The 23631-nt window shown below is 41.1% G+C and overlaps 1 protein-coding gene across 5 annotated transcripts in view; it reads left to right on the forward strand.

Annotated features, from left to right (window-relative positions):
- LOC126297459 (acidic mammalian chitinase-like) overlaps positions 1 to 23631 on the forward strand; it is a 200147-nt gene that overhangs the window by 109982 nt on the left and 66534 nt on the right. For 4 of the 5 annotated variants that reach the window (XM_049988323.1, XM_049988325.1, XM_049988327.1 and 1 more), the window contains one exon: positions 3572 to 3787. The exons of the other annotated variant lie outside the window; for it this stretch is intronic. In XM_049988323.1, coding sequence (XP_049844280.1) covers positions 3572 to 3787 — 216 coding nt within the window. The remainder of the gene's footprint in view (positions 1 to 3571; positions 3788 to 23631) is intronic. 5 annotated transcript variants of the gene reach the window in all.

Here is a 23631-nt window from a genome sequence, read left to right on the forward strand (position 1 = left end):
TGGGGGACAGATCCGGAGATCTTGCTGGCCAGGGTAGTTGACTTACACCGTCTAGAGCACGTTGGGTGGCACGGGATACATGCGGACGTGCATTGTCCTGTTGGAACAGCAAGTTCCCTTGCCGGTCTAGGAATGGTAGAACGATGGGTTTGATGATGGTTTGGATGTACCGTGCACTATTCAGTGTCCCCTCGATGATCACCAGAGGTGTACGGCCAGTGTAGGAGATCGCTCCCCACACCATGATGCCGGGTGTTGGCCCTGTGTGCCTCGGTCGTATGCAGTCCTGATTGTGGCGCTCACCTGCACGGCGCCAAACACGCATACGACCATCATTGGCACCAAGGCAGAAGCGGCTCTCATCGCTGAAGACGACACGTCTCCATTTGTCCCTCCATTCACGCCTGTCGCGACACCACTGGAGGCGGGCTGCATGATGTTGGGGCGTGAGCGGAAGACGGCCTAACGGTGCGCGGGACCGTAGCCCAGCTTCATGGAGACGGTTGCGAATGGTCTTTGCCGATACCCCAGGAGCAACAGTGTCCCTAATTTGCTGGGAAGTGGCGGTGCGGTCCCCTACGGCACTGCGTAGGATCCTACAGTCTTGGCGTGCATCCGTGCTTCGCTGCGGTCCGGTCCCAGGTCGACGGGTACGTGCACCTTCTGCTGACCACTGGCGACAACATCGATGTACTGTGGAGACCTCATGCCCCACGTGTTGAGCAATTCGGCGGTACGTCCACCCAGCCTCCCGCATGCCCACTATACGCCCTCGCTCAAAGTCCGTCAACTGCACATACGGTTCACGTCCACACTGTTGTGGCATGTTACCAGTGTTAAAGACTGCGATGGAGCTCTGTATGCCACGGCAAACCGGCTGACACTGACGGAGGCGGTGCACAAATGCTGCACAGCTAGCGCCATTCGACGGCCAACACCGCGGTTCCTGGTGTGTCCGCTGTGCCGTGCGTGTGATCATTGCTTGTACAGCCCTCTCGCAGTGTCCGGAGTAAGTATGGTGGGTCTGACACACCGGTGTCAATGTGTTCTTTTTTCCATTTCCAGGAGTGTATTTACACAAACATTGGATATTCCAGAATACTGGGATTTGCAAAAAGATTCCAGAGTATACAAACATGCAGAGGTGCTTGATATAACTGACGAGCATTTTCAGATCTTTAAAGATGATTTTTCTGTGAATTGGCGTACTCTGATAAATGCAGTCATGATTCATCACAAAAAAAGCATTTCATGCTCAAAATCTCCGTCATGAGCAAACTGTAGTAGCCTATTGCAGTAGTAACATCAAGTAACAGTATCTGAATTGGTCAACTGATGCATTACTGTTATTTTCTAGGATTTCAATTTGAATTTGTCCCCAGCCCTGTGAATAGATGCTACTGGAACATCAGTCTGAAGTGCAACAATTTTCTTGTACTTACTTCCTGTGTGGCTCCTAAGCCGTCTAGTTCATTCTCAGCTAAAAATGATACATGTCTGCTACACTATCTGAGGAAAGGGCAGGTGTATTAGTTCTTGAACAAAACCAGAGACATTGCTTCCATCACACATAAAACTCCCTATATTGCATTTTCATCTTCAGCAAATCCAGTACCATCAAAAGATGAACCTGATAATTTATCTGCTCGTGTACATGAGCTATTTTTTACACTACATGGACTTGGTTACAGGAATAAATTAGTACAGTGTCCTGTTTTGTTTCAGAAGAAGATGGGAATAAATGACCATTTTATGCCTGAGGATTAGAGACAGTTGCTTTGTGTATGCCTTTAAAGTAAAAAAAAATAAGTTGCTCCTCCCAGCAGTTGTTTGTGTTCCATTTTAAATGCACCCTTTAGAACCCTCTTGTCATCGCTTACATTCAGTTTCACTTCTTTTCAGTAGGTGCAGTTGTGAGGTTACATACCTGCAAACCCTTATTTGCACTCAATGTTTCATTAAAGAATGTTTGTTGAATTGTTGTAAAACTGGTGTTATGGGAAATTTACAATTATGTACACCACACAACTTTTAATTATTATGGCTTTCCTACATTTATTGTCACTAAAGGAAGTAGGATTACCGGTTCCAAGTTTGATTACACAGGTTGACACGTTTACCTTGCTACTCATCCATGTGGTAGTGAATATACACAGTACAGGCACAGTGGAATTCCAAGACAACGAACATCTTACAATAGTGGATTAAGTTAATCTAGGTGATGGGTACACTATGTCTTTTAGCCAATAACACAAATAAATGAGTGTCCACATTGACACAATACGTAACTGGATTCCAAATTATTCACACATTTCCTGAAAGGAACATTTCACAAAAGGTAATACCAATCGCTGGCTGGATTTTATATATGGATATATTGAGCATGCAAATATTGACGACAGATGTGCTTCTTACTGGGATCTTATGTGAACTTGTTACATAGATGTTGCCATAGTGCTCGCTAGCTGGACATTACTCAGCAAACCTCCTACATTATGTTGCCGCTATGATTTTTGAGCCCAAACTAAAGATTTTGGGTTGGATTTTGCCTTATAAAGACTGACATATGGACATTTTAGTATTTCAGAAACTACAAATGATGTGAAAAACAGCTAAATCATATTTTTTAATTTAGATGAACTATATGTTACAATTTGTAATTTCGATAAGAAAATATATGGAGGATTAGTAAAATGGAAAACATTATTGGACCAATTTGTTTAGCTACATTGAGAATAACCCATTTACAAGTTCCCAGCAAAACTAAATGCGTTATTTGAATCTGCATTTTGAAAGCTATAGCATGAATAATAAATCTTCATGAAAGACAACATGATCAATGGCTTGAAAGGCACATAATTTATATGCACTACACAACAACTAGATTTAAGTTGAAAAATGAGAAGGGAAATAATTAATTGTTAACAGGGCTGAAAGAATAGGATGTAGAATGCTTCCATCTTGATACATTATAAGGTGTCTATCTGTCTCTCTCTCTCATTTTGTTTTTGTTTGAATACTGGTTTTGCAAGCCATTTCCCATAGTCTTGTCCCAGACAGTTCCCAAAGAAAACTGCAGGCCCATTATTTAATTTTGTTACCTACCCACAAACTCAGCTGGTAATTATCCTTTTCTGTGTACCTATTTGCTACTCAGTGCCTTTAGTTTTGTGATGTATCCCTGTAGAGAAATTTGTGTTCCATTCAGGGATTTGCCTTGCTATTGTCATTATAGTAGTCAAGTTTTGTAGTTATAACTTTTCTCTGCACTAATTTTGTAATTGTAATTAAGACCTACTCATGAATTTATGCTTTATGCACGTGTAACAGATTTAATTACATGTTTCATATGCTACTTTGCTTAGGCTCACCATATTCTTATCATCAATATTTATGATGTGAAAATATAATGAATATATGGTGTAAAATAATAATAATAATCATTCAGCAGTTAATGATTACAGTTTGATGTTGTAAATTGTTACATAATTCAGTCTTTAAAATTCTGAGCTCATCTAATACATGCCTATGAAACTATTGTATTTATACTTCTTCTTGGCTTTTATTCTAGATACATTGATTACGTAAATCTCATGGCATATGACTACCACTTTTATTCTGAGTATACCCCATTGACTGGGCCTAATGCTCCATTATATAGCCTTCCAAGTGACAAAGGTTACATGTCCACACTCAACACAAATTGGTCTTCACTTTACTGGCATGATAAAGGCATGCCTAAGAACAAGATCATTGTTGGAATACCAACTTATGGCCATTCCTTCCGGTTTGTATCACATAATTTGTAGCAAGTCTAAATATAAAATGCTGGATATGCAATCTGTGAAAGTTCTCTCTCTCTCTCTCTCTCTCTCTCTCTGTGTGTGTGTGTGTGTGTGTGTGTGTGTGTGTGTGTGTGTGTGTGTAAGCAGCAATTAATTCTCAATAATGCTTCATTTTGTTGTTGGCCTAATACCAGTTTCCGTTGTTAGTAATTAGGCTAGTCTTTATTATCTTAGTTTTTTTATAAATTGTTGTTTCCTTTTTTGTTTTTCCATTTATGTTATTTTGTTTGTGTAATTCAGTTAGCCTAGAGTACAATTATGTGAGTCTGCACATGACATAGAGTTTCAAATGATATCGGGTGGTTATAATTAAAGTGCATCTGCTCACAGAGGTCCAGTGTAGGCTGTAATTATTATAAGGCATTGAAACTTGGTAGATATTCTAATATTTTAATGTAGAACTGAGTTATACTGGGAAAAAATTAGATCCTATTTTGGCTGCCAAGTGCAGATCTGGTTTTGTGAATGTAAGAAACACTTATATAAATGTTTCTATATGTAATAGAATAGGAACAGGATTTGGGCAGGAAAGGTCAAACAACTGAGTAAGGCATAAAGTTGATTTTATTTTAAACTGCCACTTTCACAATTTGTTCAAAATGAGCACCAGAGACATCAACGAGATGCTGCATCCATAAACAACAGTTGTTCACAGCAGTTCTGGTGGAATCTGTGCAACATGTTCTGTATACTGACCTTCTGATGAGTTAGAGACAGAATGTATTCATGGTAAATGTGCTCTTTTAAGTGTCCCCAGAGCCAAGAGTCACATGAATTCAGATTTGGTGATCTTGCAGGCCATGCATCTGGAAAACCTCTGGAGATAACACATTTGTGGAAGGTTGTATTAAACAGATATTTCAGTAGGGAGCAACATTAGGGACTGGAACAGAAAAGGGAGGTAATGACAGTGGCACGTAAAGTGCCCTCCGCCACACACCGTTGGGTGGCTTGCGGAGTATGAATGTAGATGTAGATGTAGGTGTTGCCCCATCTTCCATGAAAGTAAACGTTTTCACACAGTTGCACTCTTCCAAAGTAGGAAGAAGGTTTTGATAACATGTGAATGTCGTGGTACACCTGACAGACCCCCTGGGTGTTTTCTCTTCTGAGAAGAATAGACCAAGAATACAGATGCTTCTCAGTTCACACCACATAGGCACATCCAGCAAGTGCAATGGCTCTTCATGCACAACACATGGTTTAGCAGTACCCCAAATTTGGCAGTTCTATGTATTCACTGCACACTGTAGTCTAACATGTGCCTCACCATTCCATAGAATACTGCCTGGCCACATGTCATCGACTTTGATCCATGTGGGAAACCAAACAGCAAATTTAGAATGTTGCTGCGGATCATGAAATTTTAGTTGCTGCACTATGTGGATCCTGTATGAGTGCCATTGTAAAAGAGACCACAAGACTTTCTGTACTCTTCACTTTATGATGGACAATTCTTGTGACACTGCATGAGGACTGGCACCACCTGGGCCTTGTACTGCCTGGTCAGTTACAGCAACAGCAATCTCATCAATAACTTCCACCAGGATAGGACACTTCCTCTTCAAGGTGCCACACCCAGCTCACCCGTGTTTTCGAGTTTTACTATAATCTTCTTTAAACGATTCAGTGACATTGGGCCTCTCCACAGACCTTTCAGTCAGCAATACTCAGTGCCAGATTTGCATCTCAAGGCAAAAATTGGATCTTTTCTCCCAGTGCAAATCAGTTCCACATTAATGCAGTAGCATATCTACCAAGTTTTGCTGTCATATGATAATTACTTAACATATGTACCAAATTTCACAGACTTATGATAATTACAGTCCACACTGGACCTGTGTGCGTAGGCCGCACTTTAATTATAACCACTCAGTACAGTACTGGAAAGTCCCAGATGAAATACAGACAATGAAATAAATGAAGAAAACCACTCATCATATGAATGTGATGGAGGAATAAAGAAGAGATGAGGAGAAGGGAGAGATGGAGGGAACAAAATGGGAATGTGGGACCAGTGAGACATGGATAAGCGCATGTGGTACATGAGAAAATAGTAGGTGTGGGTTAAAGGGGGGCAAGACTGTGGGATACTGGTGTAGATTAAGAGATAGAACAATCAAACTAAAGCAAAGTGAAGGAGTTGTTGGTGGAGAGAGGGGGGGGGGGGGAGTTTCCTAGGACAGAGATGAGAGTGGATGTTAGTGTCGTACTAAAGCTAGTGGAAATTAAAGCCAAGGGGATTGTTGCAGGATCAGAGGGTGTGGTGTAGAAAAAAATTCTCATCTTTGTTTTTCAGAGAATCTGGTATTAGAGGGTGGGGGGTGGTGTTACAGATGGAACTAAATTATCTCACATTGCAGCTACCACATCAAATATTGTAGTCTGCCATGATTGATTCTGAGTGTGGTGAGCTCTGGTTTCTTGTCCTAGGCACGGCTGGCATAAGAACTGCCCACCTGGCAGCTAGTGTGTCGGTCATTAAATGTGGGAGGATAATGCGTGTGCATCTTGTCTATGAGAAAAGGTTCTGCAGTGACTGAAGGTGTTTTTCTCATTAGCAATGCTCAGCAGAGAGGGTGGTGAGATAATCACCTGCCAAGAGTACAGCCACATGGCATGCACAAGAGCTGACCATAAAAAATAACAAAGAAAAAGAACTAACTAGGAGGGGTACATGAGTTCTCCTAACCCCCACCCCATGTTTACATCTTCCACCTACAGTAAATAGCCTCTCCCATGGCCCACGACATTAAACAAACAATTTTGTCACAGTATAATTTCCTCAAATCAGCATAATAAAGGAACAGTTACTACCAAACAGACACAGCTGCCGACTACACTGTTCACTTCTCTTCAATAATGGAGCTTTTGCTGCTACTGTGGTATGGTATTATACAATATGAAAAGGTTGGAAAGTGAGAAAAATAAAAAAATAGTAGCAAATATGCTATTTGACTGAAGAAAGAGGGGTGACTTAGTGACTGTGAAGGTCAAAGTGATCCAATGTCATGAAATTTTGTAAATGCCACAACAGTCATTGAGTGCAAATAATTGTTTATTCAATCACCAGTTTCAATTATTTTGATCATCTTCAGCTTGCTAGCAACAACATTACAGGCATGTGTGGTTACTATTATATCATGACTTTACTCTGTGCAACAATGCCACTTACCTGCCAGTATGTTTTAAATGCTTTCCCTGTTAACTTCATGAAGACGGATCAATGTGAAGATGATCAAAATGATCAAAACTGATAATTCAATAAATAAATATTTGTGATCAGTGACTGTTGTGGCATTTACAAAATCTCATAACTGTAAGTTTCTGATTTTTACTAAATTCTGCTACCTGAGGGCTGGAAGAAGATGCGATGGCAGTGGAATCAAGCAAAAAAGATGGATTGGATATGTAATTTACTTGCCCCTTGATTCAGTTCATCTGCTAAGAAAAAACTTTTTTTTGTGGCAGGGTAGCATCACAGCTTTGACATTTCTGCAAAGTGTGAAGGATAATCTTGGTATAGCTCAGGCAAAAAATGTGTGTCTTTCAGCTCATGGTTTAGCACTCTCATTTTCAAAATAATATGACTCAATTTTCATTTCATGAACACATAAAGACACACTTAAAGCAACGAGCAAAGAAGACATGCTATTTATTAAACAGCTATTAACATATTTCATTTATTTCTTAAATGATTCCATGTTGATTGCAACTGTTAATTTTTACTTTTTTTCTGCCCAGGCTCGTAGAAAATCATCACCCCATGAAAATATTCCGTTTAATCTTACAGAGAAATGTCATGTTCCAAGCAGGCCTTCTACTTGGGAAAAAGGAAATTTTTTTACATCACTCATTTCTGTTCTTCTAAAGTATCGATTTTTAGAGTGAAACTACTTGTCACCAAACAGTCAGGTCCAGTCATATCTTCATCAGTGAGGACTCTCAAAAACTTTGATTTTGTTACTTTCAGTATCGAAAACACACATTCACATAAGTATGTGGTTACAAACATACCACAGACTTGAGCAGCTATTTTAAACAACTGCAGGAACTCTTCATGAGGAAAATTCTTGTAGAAGATTTCTCAATTTTCTGCTGTATGAAATGTCTCCATCAGCATATGATTGCGCTGAAAGTCAGTGTATTCCAACTCGCTGTTTCTTCATATTTTTTTTAGATTTTTTTCATGTACAATTAATCTAATGTTTGGAAACTGTACACAAGAGCTTTTTGATGGTTGGTTTACACACAACAGTAACTTTATTTTGAAACAAAAAATGGTGTCTAATACTTCTGTAATTAGTTTACGTTTGCTTCACAAAGCTGTGTTCAAGACATTGAGGTCCTTCATCAGGTCAGTTAGGAAAGCTAGGACACCCATAGGGAGTCATAAAACTCCTTTGCTGGTTTCATATCAATGAATAATGCTACATTTTTCTGTAAGTTGAAAAAATAGTTGTGTATCAGTTAAAAAAGTAATATTTGCACCATGGGTTGAAGTGCAAGTAATCAGTTTTAAGAACCGTAATTCCTCCTCAGCTGTTTCCTTTCCAGTAGTTCTGTTTTGTTACCACCAACAAGACCAACAAAAGACGAAATTAGTCACACAAGTTCAAATGACTGTTGCTGATCACCTGTTGCCTTGAAACAAATGTGACTAGAGGGATATGGGAGGTGAGAGAGAAACTCACAGCTGACAGAATGGGGGAGAGCTGGAAGCAAGCAATGGAGCTACAGTAAGTGCCTGAGCCTGCAATACTGCATACATCCAGGTCAATTGTGTCAGCATTACTATAAACTCTCTGTATGTCTCAGCCATTACCACTGAGTGAAACAGATTACAGAAACCTAGTGTTACTTCCTTCCTTTCTCTTTTGGTGATACAAACCATGGTATGCACTGAAATTAAACCTACAAACAAAGTATAGGAGGTGGCCATACATAAACAATTGACACCCATCTCCTAATATGGCCACAGTATTGGTACTTTTTCACCTGTGTCAACTGTGAAAGCCGGCCGGGGTGGCTGAGCGGTTCTAGGCACTACAGTCTGGAACCACGCGACCGCTACTGTCGCAGGTTCGAATCTTGCCTCGGGCATGGATGTGTGTGATGTCCTTAGCTTTGTTAGGTTTAAGTAGTTCTGAGTTCTAGGGGACTGATGACCTCAGAAGTTAAGTCCCATAGTGCTCAGAGCCATTTGAACCATTTTTGAACTGTGAAACTTGAAAAATAAACATTGGAAAAAAATAGCCACTGCCACGATATTAGAAACTAAGTCTAATTTAAAAAAGGTATTTGGCGCTTTAAGTTCTGAACTTGGTACCAGTTGATGAAGTGTGGTATGGTATTTATTGTAGTAAAGCAAAGATACAAAACTGTACAACACTTTGTGAAAATATTTGTGTCAAGTGACACTTTCCCTGACTGAATACACACTGTTTTTGTACACAAATCAACATGCAGTTAGTTGCACTTTGAATGACACTGTCTCAGTAGTAACATCACACAGGAACAAAAAATTTCTAATGAAAAAACTGCCCAATGCACTCAAACAGTACAATATATTTAAGCATGGTAATCTAAAAACCAATATTATCTATTTCAGTGTGATAATTAAACGACACTAACCATAGAACTCTGCTATGACATGATGTGTGAAAACTTTCCTAGCCACGTATGTGCAATGTGACTAGAAGGCATAGTTCAGATTTTCTTATGAATTAGTACCAAATATAATCCTCTTTAATACCGTAACCCCTAAAATACGATCTTTCCAAACAGACTGCTCCCTCTAAAAATTAAGTTTAGTTTCAACTACTGTTGCTTTGCTGTTTCCAATTCTCATGTGTAGGGAATGAAAGTAGCAAGAGTACTTGAAATGAAAAACATGTAGGGCATTAAATAGCACATACATTCCTTAAATATTTCACTGACACATAGCATTTTCTATGTGTTGTGGTCATCAAATACTCTTGGCATCAAATATAACAAGGCAACAGGAAAGTAATTGCTTTTTTAAGATGCTTGCTTGCATGAAGCAACTACACAGCTTTGTCAACAGGGCCAAATATGGTTAGACAGTTGTTAACAAAAATATATATGCCAACACAGATTAGCAACGATTTGCAATAATTTATTAAAGAAAATATTACACTGCTTAACTTTAATATGAAATTGGTGCATGCTGTAGCTTGAAGTTCATTTGTATGGAACTGTTTTTAACTCTGTTCTAGTCCTGAGTCCTTGAATGATAACTATTATCAGTTGTAAAATGTCCAGTTTGGCTTCTCTTGGTGGTGAATGTTGTCACTATTTGAGCTACGTATGACAAAAGCATAAAGTAGTCCTTGCCATGTGGTGGCATCTGTGGCTGTTAGCCTTAACACACAGCATCCATGCCCTGGTGAGGGAGAGGAAGCTGATGAAGATCACTTTATTAGCTGCACGTTTTCTAGTGCTGCCGATGTGTGAATTATGGTACGGGCAATCCATCAATTAGCAAAGTTGGGAGCACTTCCTTACTGCAGCTGGAGATGCCCAAGATGGCTGGTTGCATTGGGGTCATGTAAGCCTGTGAAAGAAAACAGCCTATGAGTTCTTTTTGTAATTGCATGTGCACAGTGTGGCTTCTCTTGGTTTCTGCACAGTACAGCCACATTAATGTGACCACCACCTGTGTTCAACATCAATTAAAAATAATCACTCATGGACAGCAGGTGACAGTACTAACAATTGCGTGATGCAGAAAACAGTGCAGTCCTTGTCTTATTACAGAAACAAAGTGATCTATTTAACATTTAAAAGGATGTGATCATTGGCCTTTGGGCCTAGAGTGGAAGCATATCCTGTGGCTAAGTATGTAAACTGTTTGTGTGCCGCCATGATTAAAGTATGCCTTGCATGGCAAAATGGCACTATCCAAAACCAACACTGAGGCAACTGTGGTGCATCATGGGCCGTATATAATAGTGATGGACGATGGCTGTGGAGACGTGTACGGACAAATGGACAAATAGTCATGCAACTGTTGATCAACTGACAGCCCAGATGAACCAAGAGACTACCAACAGTGTCTTCTCAACAACCATACAGCAAACATAGCTGTGTATAGGCCTCCGCAGCAGGTGCTTTGTCCTTGCACCCATAATGACTACTGTTCATTGGCAACAAATGACAGAATTTGTATGCCAGTACAGCAAATGGATGTCCACTGAATAGGAATCAGGTGGCCTTCTCAGATGATTCATGTTTTATGCTCCATCAGACTGAAAGAAAATACCCTGTAACAATTGTTCGAAGGGTCCAGGCTGGAGGAGGGAGCATTTCTGGGTATCTTGACATTCTGGAGGGCACACTGGATCAACAAAAATATGCATCTATCCTTTAGGACCATGTCCACCCCTACAAGCAGTTTTTTTTTTCCTCAGCACAATGGCATCTACAAGCAGGACAATGCAGCGTCTTACACAGCTCACAGTACACATGCGTGATTCAAAGAGCACCAGGATAAATTTAGCATACTACCTTGGCCACCAAACTCTCTTGGATTAAACCCTATTGAGAATCTGTGGCAACACCTTGATTGGGCTATTTGCACCAGGGATCCTCAGCAAAGAAATCTAGTAAAGCTGACCAAGGCTCCACATCACTGTCAGTACCTTCCAGAACTTCATTGACTCTTGCTGCATGTTATGCTGTGGTCTGAACTTTAAAGGGTGGTTATTCGTGCTTTTAACAGGTGGTTGCATTAATATGACTGGACAGTATATGTTGTGTTGTGATACCATTATTAGTTTGGACTCTGTTCTCTAGGTTTCTGAGCCATTGTATCACTCTGGCTGATAGTCACGGTTACTTTCCTTCTTTGTACATGGTAATGAGTACTTGATCTTTGGTCTTGATTGTAGTATCTGCTTGATCTGTGGATGCACATAAGGCTTTAGTATTTGCATCTTAGCATCCAATACGGTTTGCCATGTAATTTTCCTGCTGGTAATTTTTAATCATATGGAGGGCCTCAATACTGTGAAAGAAAAATTAACCATGCTTTGTCCTTATCATATGAGATCTGAATGTTCTTATAAACATTTCAGCAAATCAGTTTGCTTTAGTGTAAAATGATGCAGCTAAGAAATGTAATATGCCACTTCACTCACAGAAAAGATTGAATACTTATGATGAAAATTGAATGCCATTGTCTGTAACTACTGAATTCAGCAACCCTTTGGTTGAGAAAATTCTTGATGAAACTTGGAATGCTTTCATAGAAGCTATAGGTGACATTTGTATCACACATGCAAATTCAGGAAATACATTTGTGACAACCAGCCAGTCACATCCTAAAAATGGTCCAGTCTAGTTTATGTCTAGATGTGACCAGAGTTCTGATGCCTGTGGCCACAGAGAGTATTTAGGCAGCATCACTTGTCTATCTTTATCAATTTTTTTCCAATAGTAATGCTCCCTGGCAATGTGTTTGGTATGTATGATGCTGCAGTGGCATTGATGTAGCATTTGAAGCACTTTCTATTTCAGCACTCCTGGAATCACTACTCATGATGTTCCTGATTCTACCTAAATGGCATCTTTGTAGATAGTGAGAGGATGTCTCATGTGCCAGTAATATTTGTTTTCAGGTTGACTGACTAACTTTTAATCTAAAGGCCACTCCAATTGACTGTATTGTTTCATTGTGGATAAACTGGTTCCGTTGGTTTTGCTGTCAAGTTGACATTTAATGGAATATCTTCAAAAGCATCTTGACTTATGATATCAAAAGTGAAATATCCATCAGCAGAAGAAAAGAAATTTTTATACTCCATGATTGCACAATAGCAAGACTGCATTGATATGGACCTGAAAATTATTTCATAGCCATAGTTTCACAAAAGCAGTGCCCTTAATCATAAGTGTTGAGTTATTCTGGAAGGAACAGTGTTTTCAGTTCAAATATAGTTGCCAGTGGCTTTTGATCTGTAAGTAGAAATGATCTTCAGCTGTAAATATAGTCACGCAACTTTTTGACAGAAACAGCTTTCTTTTCAATTTGACTGTAATTTCTCTGAGCAGTTGTCAGTGTTTTGGATGTGAATACAATCACCCTTTCTGAACAACATTGTCTGTCTGAAAAGACTGCACTGATCCCATATTAAGAAGCATATGTTGCAATAGTTAACATTTTAGTTCGATCTTATGTGATGAGACATTCAGTGTCCAGACTTTGTTTTAATTTGTCAAATGGCATTCCTTGTTCCAGATTCATTTTGTTCCTTTCTGTAACAGTCTGTAAGCTGTTCATTTATGGATGCTACATGTGGAATAAATTTTTTGTAGTAACTGATTTGTTCTAGAACATCACATAACTGCTTGAGAACCTTGGAAGCCAGAAGGTTCTTAATTACTTCAGTGTGTTGCAGTTTTGGCCTAATGCCTTGTTATGACAGAATGTGTCTTAAGTATTTGACTGCACTTTTCCTTGTTACATTTCAATTTGGCTACTTGTAAACTCTTAAATACACGTTCCAAATTACATAATAGCTCTTCAGGAGTTGTCCTCTAGGCAATGATACATTGATGTCATCCAGCTATTTACAGTGTTAGATGCTTCCCTAATTAATTATTCTAAATACCATTGGAACAGACATACTGCACTGACAATCTCAAATGGCAATCTTTTGTATTGATAAAGTCCAAACAGAGTATTTATGAACAAGAATTCCATTCTTTACTCATCCAGAGGTGATCCTCATTTTTTTGTATGCTTGCAGATTGATTAGAGAAATCAAAGAGCCCTTGTCAGTTTGAAAATTCAGTCATACTTTATTTATTCTGAGTGTCACAGGTAAAGCCTTATCTTCAGCTAAGAAGGCAGCATTCACTTTATTTTTTTTTTGTGTGAAATATTATGTTAATCTTGAGCATTATTTAAGACTGATTATGCCTTTCAGCATTCAGTCTGGAGCATAGCCCCCTTATAAAATTCCTCCATGATCCCCTATTCAGTGCTAACATTGGTGCCTCTTCTGATGTAAAACCTATTACTTCAAAATCATTATTAACCGAACCAGGTACCTTCTCCTTGGTCTGCCCCGAGTCCTCCTACCCTCTACTGCTGAACCCATGAGTCTCTTGGGTAACCTTGCTTCTCCCCTGCATGACCCCACCATCTAAGCCTGTTCCCATGCATGACCCCACCATCTAAGCCTGTTCACCCTGACTGCTACATCTGTAGAGTTCATTCCCAGTTTTTCTTTGATTTCCTCATTGTGGACACCCTCCTGCCATTGTTCCCATCTACTAGTACCTGCAATCATCCTAGCTACTTTCATATCCGATCCGATTCGAATTGTGAAATGATTTGGGTGAAGGTCACGGTTAAAGCAGGCTCAGACATGGTAACTGGATGTCTCTATAGGCCCCTGGGCTCAGCAGCTGTTGTGGCTGAGCACCTGAAGAATAATTTGGAAAATATTTTGAGTAGATTTCCCCACCATGTTATAGTTCTGGGGGGAGATTTTAATTTTCCGGATATAGACTGGGAAACTCAAACGTTCATAATGGGTGACAGGGACAAAGAATCCAGTGAATTTTTTTAAAGTGCTTTATCTGAAAACTACCTTGAGCAGTTAAACAGAGAACCGACTCGTGGCGATAACATATTAGACTTTCTGGTGACAAACAGATCTGAACTACACTCCTGGAAATGGAAAAAAGAACACATTTACACCGGTGTGGCAGACCCACCATACTTGCTCCGGACACTGCGAGAGGGCTGTACAAGCAATGATCACACGCACCGCACAGCGGACACACCAGGAACTGCGGTGTTGGCCGTCGAATGGCGCTAGCTGCGCAGCATTTGTGCACCGCCGCCGTCAGTGTCAGCCAGTTTGCCGTGGCATACGGAGCTCCATCGCAGTCTTTAACACTGGTAGTATGCCGCGACAGCATGGACGTGAACCGTATGTGCAGTTGACGGACTTTGAGCGAGGGCGTATAGTGGGCATGCGGGAGGCCGGGTGGACGTACCACCGAATTGCTCAACACGTGGGGCGTGAGGTCTCCACAGTACATCGATGTTGTCGCCAGTGGTCGGCGGAAGGTGCATGTGCCCGTCGACCTGGGACCGGACCGCAGCGACGCACGGATGCACGCCAAGACCGTAGGATCCTACACAGTGCCGTAGGGGACCGCAGCGCCACTTCCCAGCAAATTAGGGACACTGTTGCTCCTAGGGTATCGGCGAGGACCATTCGCAACCGTCTCCATGAAGCTGGGCTACGGTCCCGCACACCGTTAGGCCGTCTTCCGCTCACGCCCCAACATCGTGCAGCCCGCCTCCAGTGGTGTCGCGACAGGCGTGAATGGAGGGACGAATGGAGACGTGTAGTTTTCAGCGATGAGAGTCGCTTCTGCCTTGGTGGCAATGATGGTCGTATGCGTGTTTGGCGCCGTGCAGGTGAGCGCCACAATCAGGACTGCATATGACCGAGGCACACAGGGCCAACACCCGCCATCATGGTGTGGGGAGCGATCTCCTACACTGGCCGTACACCTCTGGTGATCGTCGAGGGGACACTGAATAGTGCACGGTACATCCAAACCATCATCGAACCCATCGTTCTACCATTCCTAGACTGGCAAGGGAACTTGCTGTTCCAACAGGACAATGCACGTCCGCATGTATCCCGTGCCACCCAACGTGCTCTAGAAGGTGTAAGTCAACTACCCTGGCCAGCAAGATCTCCGGATCTGTCCCCCATTGAGCATGTTTGGGACTGGATGAAGCGTCGTCTCACGCGGTCTTCACGTCCAGCGCGAACGCTGGTCCAACTGAGGCGCCAGGTGGAAATGGCATGGCAAGCCGTTCCACAGGACTACATCCAGCATCTCTACGATCGTCTCCATGGGAGAATAGCAGCCTGCATTGCTGCGAAAGGTGGATATACACTGTACTAGTGCCGACATTGTGCATGCTCTGTTGCCTGTGTCTATGTGCCTGTGGTTCTGTCAGTGTGATCATGTGATGTATCTGACTCCAGGAATGTGTCAATAAAGTTTCCCCTTCCTGGGACAATGAATTCACGGTGTTCTTATTTCAATTTCCAGGAGTGTATTTTGAAACAGTTAACGCAGAACAGGGAATCAGCAATCATAAAGCATTTACTGCATCGATGATTTCAACCATAAATAGAAATATTAAGAAAGGTAGAAAGATTTTTCTGTTTAGCAAAAGTGACAAAAAGCAGATTTCAGAGTACCTGACGGCTCGACACAAAAGTTTTGTCTTGAGTACAGATAGTGTTGAGGATCAGTGAACAAAGTTCAAAACCATCATACAATATGTGCTAGATAAGTATCTGCCATGCAAGATCGTAAGAGATGGAAAAGAGCCACCGTGGTACAACAACCAAGTTAGTAAACTGCTGCGGAAGCAAACGGAAGTTCACAGCAAACATAAACATAGCCAAAGGCTTGCAGACAAACAAAAATTACACAAAGCGAAATGTAGTGTGAGGAGGGCTATGTGAGAGGCATTCCATGAATTCGAAAGTAAAGTTCTATGTACTGACTTGGCAGAAAATCCTGAGAAATTTTGGTCTTATGTCAAAGCGGTAGGTGGATCAAAACAAAATGTCTAAACACTCTGTGACCAAAATGGTACTGAAACAGAGGATGACAGACTAAAGGCCGAAATACTATATGTATTTTTCCAAAGCTGTTCCACAGAGGAAGACTGCACTGTAGTTCCTTCTCTAGATTGTCGCACAGATGACAAAATGGTAGATATCAAAATAGACAACAGAGGGATAGAAACACAATTAAAATCGCTCAAAAGAGGGAAAGCTGCTGGACCTGATGGAATACCAGTTCGATTTTACACAGAGTACGCGGAGGAACTTGCCCCCTTCTTGCAGCGGTGTACCATAGGTCTCTAGAAGAGCGTAGCATTCCAAAGGATTGGAAAAGGGCACAGGTCATCCCCGTTTTCAAGAAGGGATGTTGAACAGATGTGCAGAACCATAGACCTATATCTCTAACGTCGATCAGTTGTAGAATTTTGGAACACGTATTATGTTCGAGTATAACGACTTTTCTGGAGAGTAGAAATCTACTCTGTAGGAATCAGCATGGGTTTAGAAAAAGACGGTCGTGTGAAACCCACCTTGCGATATTCGCCCACGAGACTCAGAGGGCCATAGACACACGTTCACAGGTAGATGCCGTGTTTCTTGACTTCCGCAAGGCGTTCGATACAGTTCCCCACAGTCATTTAATGAACAAAGTAAGAGCATATGGACTATCAGAGGAATTGTGTGATTGGATTGAAGAGTTCCTAGATAACAGAACACAGCATGTCATTCTCAATGGAGAGAAGTCTTCCGAACAAGAGTGATTTCAGGTGTGCCGCAGGGGAGTGTCATAGGACCGTTGCTATTCACAATATACATAAATGACTTGGTGGATGACATCGGAAGTTCACTGAGGCTTTTTGCAGATAATGTTGTGGTGTATCGAGAGGTTGCAATGCTGTGGTGTATCAAGAGGTTGTAACAATGGAAAATTGTACTGGAATGCAGGAGGATCTGCAGCGAATTGACGCATGGTGCAGGGAATGGCAACTGAATCTCAATGTAGACAAGTGTAATGTGCTGCGAATACATAGAAAGATAGATCCCTTATCATCTAGCTACAAAATAGCAGGTCAGCAACTGGAAGCAGTTAATTCTATAAATTATCTGGGAGTAAGCATTAGGAGTGATTTAAAATGGAATGATCATATAAAGTTGATTGTCGGTAAAGCAGATGCCAGACTGAGATTCATTGGAAGAATCCTAAGGAAATGCAAGCCAAAAACAAAGGAAGTAGGTTACAGTACGCTTGTTCGCCCACTGCTTGAATACTGCTCAGCAGTGTGGGATCCGTACCAGATAGGGTTGATAGATGAGATAGAGAAGATCCAACGGAGAGCAGCGCGCTTCATTACAGGATCATTTAGTAATCGCGAAAGAATTACGGAGATGATAGATCAACTCCAGTGGAAGACTCTGCAGGAGAGACGCTCAGTAGCTCGGTATGGGCTTTTGTTAAAGTTTCGAGAACATACCTTCACCGAAGAGTCAAGCAGTATATTGCTCCCTCCTACCTATATCCCGTGAAGAGACCATGAGGATAAAATCAGAGAGATTAGAGCCAACACAGAAGCATACCGACAATCCTTCTTTCCACGAACAATACGAGACTGGAATAGAAGGGAGAACCGATAGAGGTACTCAGGGTACCCTCCGCCACACACGGTCAGGTGGCTTGCGAAGTATGGATGTAGATGTAGATGTAGAGAAATCTCAACCTTGTTGATAAGGTAACCTGAATCCACCCAGCTTTCGCTCCCATACAACAAAGTTGGTCGAAAGATTGAACGGTGCACAGATAACTTAGTCTTGGTACTGACTTCCTTCATGCAGAAGAGAGTAGATCGTAGCAGAGCTGACTGCATTAGCTTTGCTACACCTCGCTTCCAGTTCTTTCACTATGTTGCCATCCTGAGAGAATATGCATCATAAGTACTTGAAACCGTCCACCTGTTCTAACTTTGTTTTATCCTATTTGGCACTCAACCCGTTAATATTTCTTTCCCACTGACACTACTTTCGTTTTGGAGATGCTAATCTTCATACCATAGTCCTTACATTTCTGATCTAGCTCTGAAATATTACTTGGCAAACTTTCAATCGAATCTGCCATCACAACTAAGTCATCCGCATATGCAAGGCTGCTTATTTTGTGTTCACATATCTTAATCTCACCCCGCCAGTCTATTGTTTTCAACACATGATCCATAAATAATATGAACAACAGTGAGACAGGTTGGAGCCTTGTCTTACCCCTGAAACTACTCTGAACCATGAACTCAATTTACCCTCAACTCTAACTGCTGCCTGACTATCCATGTAAAGACCTTTAATTGCTTGCAAAAGATTGCCTCCTATTCCATAATCTCCTAGAATAGATAATAATTTCCTCCTAGGAACCCGGTCATATGCCTTTTTTAGATCTATAAATCATAGATACAATTCCCTGTTCCACTCATAACACTTCTCCATTATTTGCCATAAGCTAAAGATCTGGTCCTGACAACCTCTAAGAGGCCTAAACCCACACTGATTTTCATTCAATTGGTTCTCAACTAATACTCGCACTCTCCTTTCAACAATACCTGAGAAGATTTTACCCACAACGCTGATTAAAGAGATACCTCTGTAGTTGTTACAATCTTTTATGTTTCCATGTTTAAAAATTGGTGTGATTACTGCTTTTGTCCAGTCTGATGGAACCTGTCTCGACTCCCAGGCCATTTCAATTATCCTGTGTAGCCATTTAAGACCTGACATTCCACTGTATTTGATGAGTTCCGACTTAATTTCATCCACCCCAGCAGCTTTATTGCACTGCTATCTATTGACCATTTTCTCCACTTCCTCAAATGTGATGTTATTTCCATCGTCATCATTCCTATCCCATTCTACCTTGAAATCTGAAACATTACTGTGCGTATTTTCACCTACATTGAGCAACTCTTCAAAATATTCCCTCCATCTGCCCAAGGCATCCACAGGATTCACCATCAGTTTTCCTGACCTGTCCAAAATAGTTGTCATTTCCTTCTTACCTCCCTTTCGAAGACTGCTAATTACACTCCAGAATGGTTTTCCAGCAGCTTGACCCATAGTCTCCAACCTGTTTCCAAAGTCTTCCCAGGATTTCTTCTTGGATGCTGCAATTATCTGTTTGGCTTTGTTTCTTTCTTCAACAGCACTTTCTCTGTCTACCTGAGTTCTATTATGTAGCCATTTTTGATACGCCTTCTTTTTCCTTTTACAGGCTGCCTTGACTGTGTCATTCCACCAAGCTGTTTGCTTCATCCTACTTTTACACACTACTGTTCCAAGACATTCTTTAGCCACTTCTAGTACTGTGTCCTTGTACCTTGTCCATTCCTTTTCCAATGACTGTAATTGACTATGTTCAACTAACTGGTACCTTTCTGAGATCGCTGTTATGTACTTGTGCCTGATTTCCTTATCCTGAAGTTTCTCCACTCTTATCCTCCTACATATGGACCTGACCTCCTGCACTTTCGGCCTCACAATCCCAATTTCACTGCAGATTAAATAATGATCAGTGTCATCAAAGAATCCCCTGAATACACGTGTGTCCCACACAGCCTCCCTGAATTCTTGATCTGTTATTATATAGTCAATGACAGATCTGGTTACCCTGCCTTCCCAAGTATACCGGTGAATGTTCTTATGTTTAAAAAAGGAGTTTGTGATTACTAAACCCATACTGGCACAGAAATCCAAGAGTTGTTTCCTGTTCCTGTTGGCCTCCATATCCTCTCCAAATTTACCCATAGCCTTTTCGTACCCTTCTGTTCGATTTCCAATCCTGGCGTTAAAATCACCTGTGACCAGAACACTGTCCTTGTACTTTACTCTAACAACTACATCACTGAGTGCCTCATAAAAACTATCTGTCTTATCTTGATCTGTCCCTTCACAATGCAAATATACTGACACAATCCTAATTTTATTGCTAGACACTGTCAAATCTATCCACATCAGTCGTTCGTTTACATACCTTATTGCAACTATGCTGGGTTCCATTTCTTTCCTGATGTAAAGCCCTACACCCCATTGTGCTATTCCTCCTTTGACTCCTGATAGGTAGACCTTGTATTCTCCCACTTCCTCTTCTTTCTCACCCCTTACCCGAATGTCACTAACAGCTAAAAGTCCAGTCCCATTTTACTTGCAGCCTCTGCCAGCTCTAACTTCTTCCCAGAGTAGCCCCCATTGATATTAAAAGCTCCCCATCTCATTACCATTTGTTTGCCAAGTCGAATCTTAGGAGTCCCTGGTTTGTCAGTTAGAGGTGGGACTCCGTCACCTCCAAAGGTCCGAGGCATTTTGCTGTGATTGTTGCCAGCATCATATTTAAAGTACCAGGGAAGCAGGTTGCTAGCCTTACTTGCCCTGAGTCCCATTGGGTTTTACCCCTAACGGCTGAGGGACTAACCGGTGGATTTGGTAGTCTTTGCCATATGAGCACAAAGGTGACCATGACTCAGAATTTGTCCGAGATGCCCAGCCTTATTCCAAAGTAACTGGTATCCCGACTGTCGGGACCACTTATTTGGCCACTCATACATTGCCTGTGGTTCATGAACTAGGACATGACTACAGGAACCCACACCATGAACCACTAGTGCTTTATTATGTTGTATAATTTGCTTTGTGTTGCAGACTTCAGATTTATGATCTTTCTTTTTGCAGTATGACATATGTGCATTGTGCAGTTCTCAAGAAACAGTCTTCATGCTTGTTGTTAATATTACAGTGTGCACATGATTTTAATTTCACTTGGGGGGAATCTATTTGCAAATGGCTGTTGCCCTTGTGCACTCCGTGACTGTTTCACTTGGCTGTGCTCATGGCCTTATTGTGCAGGCTGTCGTTGACACGTTGTGAATACAGTAGTGTCCTCAAACTGGTGTGCATCAGCTGAGATGAGTATCTGTTGTTGCATCCAGGTTAAAGACAATGAAGATTTAGTCAAACTAAGGAGGTCTTTCTTTAACTTGTTACTAGGTGAGTGCAGAATGAGCATGTCACAATTGAGAGAATCAGCATAACACTATCCACTCTTTGTAACCGTGATTTCATGTTCTAGAAAGCTTGGAAAATTTATGCCTGGCCACTGCTATGTCCACTTGAGCTTCAGAATAAGATTCCAGCTTACCTTTAATTTTGAGGATGTTGCTACTCACTTATAGTGGAGATACTGAGTCACAGATAGGCACAACGAAAAGACTGTCAAACAAGTTAGCTTTCAGCCAAACTGGCCTTAATCAGAATTAAACTACACACACACACACACACACACACACACACACACACACACACACACGGACATGACCACAGTCTCTGGTTGTCTAATTCAGATAGGCCTTCTTGGCCAAAAGCAAATTTATGTGACCGTCTTTTTGTTGTACCTGTCTGTGACTCATCATCTCTGCCATATGATGAGTAGCAACATCCTTTCCATAATATTGTCATTCATTATTCTGTCCTGGATTTTCCATTGTTTTGTTCTTAACTTCTGTATATGAAAGTGTATCCAGATATACTTCTGGACAAAGCTTTTGAATTAACTGAAAAATTTCCATGCCAGCTTTAGCAAGAAGAAAAGCTTTGCTCCCAACATCACATGATAATTTGTGCAACATGAAATATTGCTCCAATCTGTATACATAGTTAGGTCATAATTCCATCCTCTGGTCAAAAGCATCTAGAAATTTTGTTGAAGGTCTTTCTGCTGCTCTGCTACTAATTTTGATAGCTGTGCCACCAAAAGTTCTAGTGTTGTAGGGAATTGTTGAAGCAGCATCAGCCTAGGTTTCAATAAGTTTGATTGAGCCATTTATGAAAAATAAAATTCTCAACAGTATACAAAATGCCACATCTATTGTGTTGTGAGATAAGTTTCATTTTTTTTTTTTTTTTTTTTTTTTTTTTTTTTTTTAGCCAAATATTTCTCTGTCCTCATCACTAGGTTTTTATATGTTCTTTTGTTGCCCATCATCAGGTTTTTATTCCTGCTTTCCCTCATTGCCTGGTTTTTATGTTGTGCTCGCCAAATACACTTGGTAACAAACATATTAAGGTAGCAGGAAGAGAAACCCTTACCACTGAAAGCAGTTGCTTTTATGAGGCTGCTTGCTTGGATGCAGCAACTCTACAGCCTCATCACAGGGTCAAATAGAGTTAGGCAACAGCTAAGTGATGATATAATGCAACACAGATTAGCAGCAATTTACAATAATTTATTAAAAGAAATACTACACTGGTTAACTTTAATATGAAGCTGCGGACCTATGGGGTATCGTCTCAGTTCTGCGACTGGATTCGTGATTTCCTGTCAGGAAGGTCGCAGTTCATAGTAATAGACGGCAAATCATCGAGTAAAACTGAAGTGATATCAGGTGTTCCTCAGGGAAGCGTCCTGGGACCTCTGCTGTTCCTGATCTATATAAATGACATGGGTGACAATCTGAGCAGTTCTCTTAGCTTGTTCGCAGATGATGCTGTAATTTACCATCTAGTAAGGTCATCCGAAGACCAGTATCAGTTGCAAAGCGAGTTAGAAAAGATTGCTGTATGGTGTGGCAGGTGGCAGTTGACGCTAAATAATGAAAAGTGTGAGGTGATCCACATGAGTTCCAAAAGAAATCCGTTGGAATTCGATTACTCGATAAATAGTACAATTCTCAAGGCTGTCAATTCAAGTAAGTACCTGGGTGTTAAAATTACGAACAACTTCAGTTGGAAGGACCACATAGATAATATTGTGGGGAAGGCGAGCCAAAGGTTGCGTTTCATTGGCAGGACACTTAGAAGATGCAACAAGTCCACTAAAGAGACAGCTTACACTACACTCGTTCACCCTCTGTTAGAATATTGCTGCTCGGTGTGGGATCCTTACCAGGTGGGATTGACGGAGGACATCGAAAGGGTGCAAAAAAGGGCAGCTCGTTTTGTATTATCACGTAATAGGGGAGAGAGTGTGGCAGATATGATACACGAGTTGGGATGGAAGTCATTACAGCAAAGACGTTTTTCGTCGCGGCGACCTTTTTACGAAATTTCAGTCACCAACTTTCTCTTCCGAATCCAAAAATATTTTGTTGAGCCCAATCTACATAGGTAGGAATGATCAT

Source organism: Schistocerca gregaria, chromosome X, assembly GCF_023897955.1.
Source record: "Schistocerca gregaria isolate iqSchGreg1 chromosome X, iqSchGreg1.2, whole genome shotgun sequence".
Classification (NCBI taxonomy): Eukaryota; Metazoa; Arthropoda; class Insecta; order Orthoptera; family Acrididae; genus Schistocerca; species Schistocerca gregaria.